General features: G+C 40.6%; 1 protein-coding gene across 2 annotated transcripts; it reads left to right on the top strand.

The window, feature by feature from the left end:
* The first annotated feature begins 275 nt into the window (after positions 1-275).
* Positions 276-7,326, top strand: LOC135262854 (cdc42 effector protein 2-like). 2 transcript variants are annotated; one of them, XM_064350170.1, is made up of 2 exons: positions 276-490; positions 4,272-7,326. In XM_064350170.1, the coding sequence occupies exon 2, from the start codon at positions 4,828-4,830 to the stop codon at positions 5,560-5,562; it is 735 nt and encodes a 244-aa protein (XP_064206240.1). In that variant the 5' UTR covers positions 276-490; positions 4,272-4,827; the 3' UTR covers positions 5,563-7,326. The 2 variants fall into 2 exon arrangements, with proteins under 2 accessions (XP_064206240.1, XP_064206239.1); XM_064350169.1 differs by having other exon boundaries at positions 276-505.
* The last annotated feature ends 552 nt before the right edge of the window (positions 7,327-7,878 follow it).

Below are 7,878 nucleotides of genomic sequence, written 5' to 3'. Positions count from 1 at the left end.
TTTAAACCAGCCAAATAGCAAGGAAGTAGCTAGTAATTTAAACCAGCCAAATAGCAAGATAGAAGATAGTGCTAGCGATTGTGTAAAAATTGTATCTGAAATGTTTTTAAATAAAGGTAGGCCTAAGTCTCTATCAAAGCTCAGAAACCGTGGTCACTGTAATGTTATTCTTTGGGACTAATTAACGCTATTCACGTTAGTTCTGTGCTTGTATTTTGATGTAAACTCACCGGAAGTTTTGACCAAAACTTATATGCAGGAAGTCTAATTGTTGCTAGCTTCACGGAGCTCGTTCCCACTAAATGAATGCTTCTGAACTCGCCCAGAAGAGCAAGGAGGAGACGGCAAGTGCCCTCCCACTATAGAACGGACCGTGACACTGCCGGAGACTTTGGAGAAAGAATATGGTGACCCGCTGAATACTTCGGATAAGAGAAGACAGTATGTTTTGTGCGTTTTGAAAGTGTTAATTGAGAGACAGCAACAGGCGGTGAGTAAATTGAAGGTAAGAGAGTGTTTTTGAAAGTTTGAGGGTGTTTACCGGGACTGACGGGGTGTCCATTTCGATAAACATACACTGGTTTATTTTAATTAAATCAATGGATTTTAGATGGTTTGCTAATATAAATGCATTTTAATAGGCCCGGTGTTCTAGCTTTGTCACACATTAATTATGCGTTGTCATAAATTATCTTAAGATGCAGCGATGGTGCGTATGACCCAGCAACACCCATGCACGCAGTGGTAACGTAGCCTATAGCCGATTCTTTGACTTTCGTCCATATCTGGCTTGTGTAATAATCAACGATTCCTTGCAGTGTTCTTAAAATATAAATCATGCCAGCAGCTGCGATCAGTCACACGGTAAATTAGTCTGTTTAATAAAAACCACATAAACCATAGAGCGCAGGAAACGCTTTAGCAAACGCAGTTTGATTAAAAAAACTGTTGTTGGAAACACGCTTTTCAAATTTAGTCAAATTGTATTTTATTTTAATTGCTTTTTACATGTATTTATAAATTAGCGAATTGTTTGCAAACACCAGTGTAAAATGCAAGATTGGACTACGACACAATATTTGTGAAAACCTAACGATCTATTACGAACAGTTTCGAAAATTATATTTATGCTGTGATTTACATTAATTAATCTGGTGGTGCAGTGCTTTTATTTGACTACTTTCATACTTCCTCATGGTGTGATTTAGTGAAACGTACACTTGTATGTTTATATCACTGGGAGTCATCGTGCTGTATCAATTGCACTATTAATAGAATTATATTCTTGCCTCATTCCAAGAATGTCATCACTGTGCTTCCTACAGAAGTGGATGCTTTAAGAAATGGAAGACACTGTAGTGAGGAAGTTTTCATCTTCATATTGTAGCGCTCAATACATTTTTGAAAATAAATGTGAGTGGCAGCCCACATATAAACGTGTGTCTTAAGAATACAATGATTTTAAACATTTGAACAATGTACAATGCAAATAAAATAGATCAGTTACTTAACACTATTTAATTTAATAGATTTTTTCATACATAGTATTTTTTTGTAGGCCTACTCTGTTACCAGTGCTGAGTGTAACTGTCCTTAGCAGTCGGTGTAAGCTGATCACCAAATACCAACTCTAGTATTCCTTTTCAAAGCGTGTCAGTTTCATCTATGTTTGGAAGTGAAGGGTCAAGTGAAATTTTAAAGGTCTTTTGCCACTTTTATTTAAAGTTAAAAGGTTAAGAAGTCTGTATAGAAGTTTTAGTCATGCTATACTTGATGCTTAAATAATGAACGTATAAAACATTTCTGGGGAAGAGCAATTTTCCAGCTTTGCTTGACATGTTGGACGCATTATTTGTATCTATGCATGTACCCAGGAGTAATTCCTATAAAATTCCCAGGGGTATGAATTGCGTCATGACGTGATTGAATTATGTAGTTGGCACAAACATAATTGGCTGTGTTATACTTTAACTGCTTTTGACAGCAGAGTTTTCGGGATTACAGTACGAGCATTGTTCAGAAAGCACTCAGTTACAAGCACTCTGCTGCAGTAAGAGGTATGTGATGTGCAAACAATGGCCCTCTCAGACTTCAGACTACAGTCTTTGTGTGAATGTGCAGTCACAGAGGCAAAAAATCCTAGTGACAGTGTATTCTATGCATTATCTACAAATGAACACGCCACACAATACAATGGACACTGTTTCCAATCTGGCAACCAAAAACTCTCCCTTACTCCTCTTCTCCAAAAAAGTGTGGACAGTTAAATCACCATTTCATTATATTTTTGTTATCTTTTTGGTGTCTTACTTTCAGAGCTTCTCAGGAGCTTTTCAAGAGTGTGTCCCCTTAATATTAGTTGCAGCCAACATGTAAAATTGAATGGAAATGAAATAGACTGGGGTGATAATGCTCTTCATATAGGGTATGATTACTACTATGTCGAATGGGGTGGTTGGCCCTTCTGAAGCTAATTCACATTAAACTGCAGTTTAGGGGAGAAAGTCTACACGGGGAAGTATAAACAGAGAAAATATTTCTATGTTTCACAACAGGGTGTAGTTTGCTGCAGATGGTTTGTTTTTACTATATTTCAGAAAGGCTCAACAAGCCTCCTCATGTTCTTCCCATTTTCCTCAGTGCAGACTATCCACAGATTATATGGCTCTTGTTTACAGAGGTCTGCAAGGCAACATGTGCAGTTTTATCAGTTCCATGACTGGCAGTGGGCTGCTATGAGGTGGCTGGGTGATTGTAACTACACACCCAGGACTAGGGAAACACAGGCTTCAGAAATGGCCACTGGTGAGTCAGGGCCGGGCTCAGCCACTTCAGCTCATTATCACACTGTGATATCATCACACCGGTGGCCCTACTAATCCAGTGGCTAAGGCAGTGGCGTATGGGGGTTTGAAACCCAGCCCTGTCGCTTTTGTTCAGGATTAGCATGTTATATGGTTTCAGGAGCATAGATATGTATGTTCGGGGAGTTGGCCTTTGTTTGTTTCATTCTGTACAGTCTAAATGAGATGCTTTCTGACCCAGTGAGTGGTCAGTCATCAGCAACTGTGTTGGACAGTACTGTATCCACAAAAGGCTTTCATGAGGCACACGTTAACTGTTTTGTTTTACAGTTGTATTTAAGAACAGGTTATTTCCACCCAAACATTTTCTTTTTGTTGAGGAGAATGATAATTCATATCAAAGCAATATATTGTGGTACAGTTCATTCTGTCTTTCTTGGGATGTGAAATGTGGCTAATATGTGATTCTATATTTTCTATACCCAGAAATCAAGTGTCTTTAAAAAATTATAAATAAGCTGTTATGCTGTCGTTCTTGACTGTTGTGCGGAGAAATTTACCTGAACAGTCCAATTATTGAATGAATATTGGGCTTCCTACATCCTGTGTTATTGTGTGAAGGGACCTATCCCATCAAAGATCTAACCCTGATGTGGGGGGATTTTCACAGTGCTAAATACTAGTTCCTGGAACATTGTTCATGCATCAGATAAACAACCCCATTACAAAAGGCGGAATTTGTTTTCCATTCACGGTGAACGAGTGCCAACACTGGATGTGTTTTTGTTTGAGCACATCACATGTTCCAGCATGGCTAAGTGTTAAAGGCAGTGACTGGAGGGCCAGGATATAAAACCTGTCAAAGGAAAGCTTTTCGGGTAGCACAGTCTTTTCTCCAGAGCAGTTTTTCTCATAGCTGTAATCCAAGAAGCATGCCTTAATGTGGGATTCATGCCCGGTGTCTTAATAAGCCACCCCTACCACTCTGAGCAGGGCAGAGATTTAAGTGACAGTCTGGGTGGGGCCCCTGGAGATATACTGTACTTAGAGCAAGTGGCTCCATCTGTTCGCTTTCCAGCCAAGTCAGTTGAATCATGACCACACTGCCCCTTGGATGCATTAAAGAACACTAACCCTATTCTGCTAATTAGCTGACCCAGACTCTGCTGTGCTATCCTCAGTTCCTCTGTGTTAAGAGAGTCTTTGGTTTAAATACAGTTTATGTATTAAGAGGGGAACAATCCAGGTAAAACAAAAATGCCGATTAAATACTGTGTATGGCAGCATTGTGCATGACAAAATGCTAAACAACAGTCTAGTAAAGAGTACTCTTTTGTTAGACTGTCTCGCATTTTATGACATGCATCCAGTATCCTTTTCCTGTGGGGGTGAGAGGGATGGGGGTTTTTGTAGTGTGTAATCAGCAATAGCTCTTCCAGATTTTAAAATGATTACTCTGTGTTTCAGAAAGACTTGTGGCTCAGAGGTTGGATGTGAATGATTCATCTCATCGCACTGGGAAAATCCTCAGAAGACACCGCTGACCGCTTCCAATCCCTTTCCCTCTGAATTTGTCCACCAAAGTCACTACTCCTACATCCCTTCGGCTTGTGTGATTTAGTGTTGCTTTTTTTGCTACAGTTTTTACTCCCATATCAGAGAGGAGCTTTGAAGTTCTCATCCATCATTTGTCTTTCTGCTCACCATTGCTAGTTCGGCTTAGCTGTGTCAGTCATACAGTTAGCCTGGCTTTTCTCCACAGCTCAACTGCTTGTCAGAACAGAAACACATTTTTTCTAGTGGGAGACTGCTTGACCCCTCCACTTCAGCTTTGAGCTCTCATTTTCCCCCCACTCTCCACTATATTTGATCTGCATCCAGTTGGGTAGACGAGTGGCACAGTTCCAAACTAGTGTAAAAGGGGCCCGTGTACCCTACAGAGGAGACACACGAACACTGCCTTATTGCTGTCCAGCTATTCTGTCCAGTGGCCAGATTGTGCAGCCTGGTGAAGGAACAAAAAATGTCTACCAAGGTACCCATCTACCTGAAGCGGGGGAGCCGCAGAGGGAAGAAGGAGAAGCTTCGCGACATCCTGTCTTCAGACATGATCAGCCCGCCCCTGGGGGACTTTCGACACACCATCCACATTGGGAGTGGGGGCGGGGAGAATGACCTGTTCGGGGACCTGTCCTTCCTGCAGGGGAAGTTCCACCTGCTTCCCGGCCGGCAGGGCCACGGCCTCCCCCAGCGGCCCAGCCTGTGTGGGGAGCGGCACCTCAACCGCCCCGCCAGTGTGTGTGGAGACCCACACTCCCGTGAGGGCTCGCTCCTACTGAAGAACGCCATCTCTCTGCCCATCATCGGGGGTGTCCAGGCCCTCACACTGCCGGCCTCGATCCCCTCTCAAACCCATTCCCAGATCCCCCCACCCAAGCCTCCCAGGCTGCACCTGGACAACAAGAACATGACCCTTCCTCGCTCCAGAAGGGACCGCTCCCCGCACCTTGTCCACTCCTCCAACAAGACCTCTGTTCTAGCCCCTCCCTCCCCCAAAGCCTCGCCTGATGCAGAGAGATGTGACATTGAGGACACGGCCCAGGATAGACCCTACCTGTCCCACGCCAGCTCCTTGCTCTCCTTGCACCTGGACTTGGGGCCCTCCATCCTGGATGAAGTGTTACAGATCATGGACAACCAACGTCTGGGCCTCAGTGGGGCCGGTCTGCATGTGGGACGACAAGGAATCTTCACCTGAGGGACTTGGCTTTGCAGCACAGTGAGCAAGCCCAATTCCCACCTCCTCAACACCTAGAACCAAGCCTGACTGGATTACGTCACGATGGGGCACTTTTTATGAAGCCCTTTTTGGACTTTTTACTTTTTACTGTTGGTTTGTTACCTTCAAGCCTTTTATACTGTATGAGTCACACAACAGCCGTGAGCCATCTCCCATGAAAACTGGTTTATCCTGTAGCTGCTTTAAAGGGGCATTAGTTGCTGGTTAATATAAAATAAAACAATAATCAGTTTAGACTGATGCACCTGTGAGTGCCTTTAAAGTATGTATTTTTATAACTGAATAGTTTTTGTCCTTACACACCTTGTTTTTATTCTGAAACTTATAAGCTACAGTCCTCCAGACCAGAATACACTGTGATTGAGTGGACATCCAACCTGTGAGACAGACTATGGCCACTTTTTTAGATTCTTATAAAGAACACTCCAGAGAAAAAAAATTAATGTATAGCTTCTCTTAAAAAATAATGTGTAATGTAATCTGAATCACAAGGGTGAGATCAGAAAATGTAATGCTTTGTGTGTGTGAAGTGGGCATATCAAGCATTCTGCTGCACCACACAATATATTGGGTTTCTTTCAAGAAATAGTTAATGTCCATGTTAATTTTTTTTTTTTCACAAAAATTGGGGTTTCAACTTATTATAATATGTTTTAAATCAGAACACAAACTCTTAATCTTTCTTAAAATAGGAAAGACATTTTAAAATATTTCAGTATATGTTCACGAGAGGAAACGAAAAATTCACTACAGATGGCAAACACTACAGATCACGGCGGGGCAACTCAGTGGATCAATACGAGATATAGGATGCACTCCATATACAGGGATAATGTGAATATAGATTTTTCAGTTTTTGAATTTGGGCACAGTTGAAGAATTGCATGCCTAGATAAGGCCATGAATGTCTGCCGTGTATCACAGCACCCAAGTCATTTCTTTTTGAAGTTTTATATTTCATTGATTCATATTTCTGAAATATTTTATTGTGAAATATTGATGGACCTTCAGGTTGTCAATTATCTGGAGGAGTGGCTTTGTTTTGTCAACCAGACTTGGCAACAAAATCTTAAAACAGTCTGTGACCAATAGAGGTAATCAGCCGAAAATGTTTGTGCCTCAACTTACCAGTGGATTTTAGAAGGACATGACACTTTCTGAGCACTCTTACTCACTTTGAGCTGTGACTTTCCCATACTCTTTTGAAGGCTTACTCTAGAAATTGTACACTTTCACTGTTCTGTTGCATTTTAACCAACTTTAATGTACAATTTCCTGAATTCTGTTTCTTTTCTCTTCATCATATTGAATGAACCGAGTGAAAATTTAGAAGTGAAAATGTTTTACTTTTCAGCTTAAGAACCGACGAATGCCATTCTTGTTATCTGCTTGTATTTGCCTCCTTTATTTCTTGCCATTTTGACAGTGTTTCTTTTATTTTCTTGTTAAGGTCTTGAGAATACTCTGTAATTTCAAATCCATTAAGGCTCCACACAGCCAAATGATCATCTCACACAAATAACTGTTTCTGCATTGTAGTAACTAAACCTTTTGAGTCACTATTAATTAAATAATTAGTAGTGTATTTTGTTGCACTACTGCACTGTTGTAACCTATTATAAATATATGGAGATATTTTTACTTAGGTTAAAGAAACAATGGGTTGATTCTTTGTTGAAAGCTACTATTCTTATAAATAAACACCCCATTTCTTGCCCTAAATGTCTGCATTCCATGTCATTCAGTGTGATTGTGGGATAGCATTTCCTTAATTTCTAAGAATATTGGAATAAATTCATTCCAACAATACACTACCCATATAGAACACAGCTCATCCTGTACATAGTCTGGAATTGCTATGCTATGATTATGTCATTAGTGAGTTGTACTGCTGTACTGCTGATTTTATTGAGATTTTTTTCAAGTACCATACTCTCCACGGCAAGGATTCAAGCAACATTTGTCCATAACTTTGACGAACAATTAAAAACAATAATTATTTTGTTTCTTCACAAACAAATTTGAACAAGTTAATCAATAAATAACTTTTAAAAAACTAAACCAAACTAAGTTTGTAAAGTAGGTATGAAAATAATGTTTTGTATGCTGGTGCCAGCTATTGGTCTGCCAGCTTTCAGTAAATTGAAACTACAGTGGTCTACTAATGGCTGGTCCATTTACCAACTATTATAGTCTTTTACCTGGTGATGTTCTAGACTGTCTCCGCTCAACTGTCTGCACACATACTGCCATACTATCAATTTACAGAAAGCT

This window comes from Anguilla rostrata, chromosome 9 (assembly GCF_018555375.3).
Source record: "Anguilla rostrata isolate EN2019 chromosome 9, ASM1855537v3, whole genome shotgun sequence".
NCBI classification, from domain to species: Eukaryota; Metazoa; Chordata; class Actinopteri; order Anguilliformes; family Anguillidae; genus Anguilla; species Anguilla rostrata.
Note: the sequence above shows the minus strand (reverse complement) of the source record. Positions and strands in the feature narration are given on the sequence as shown.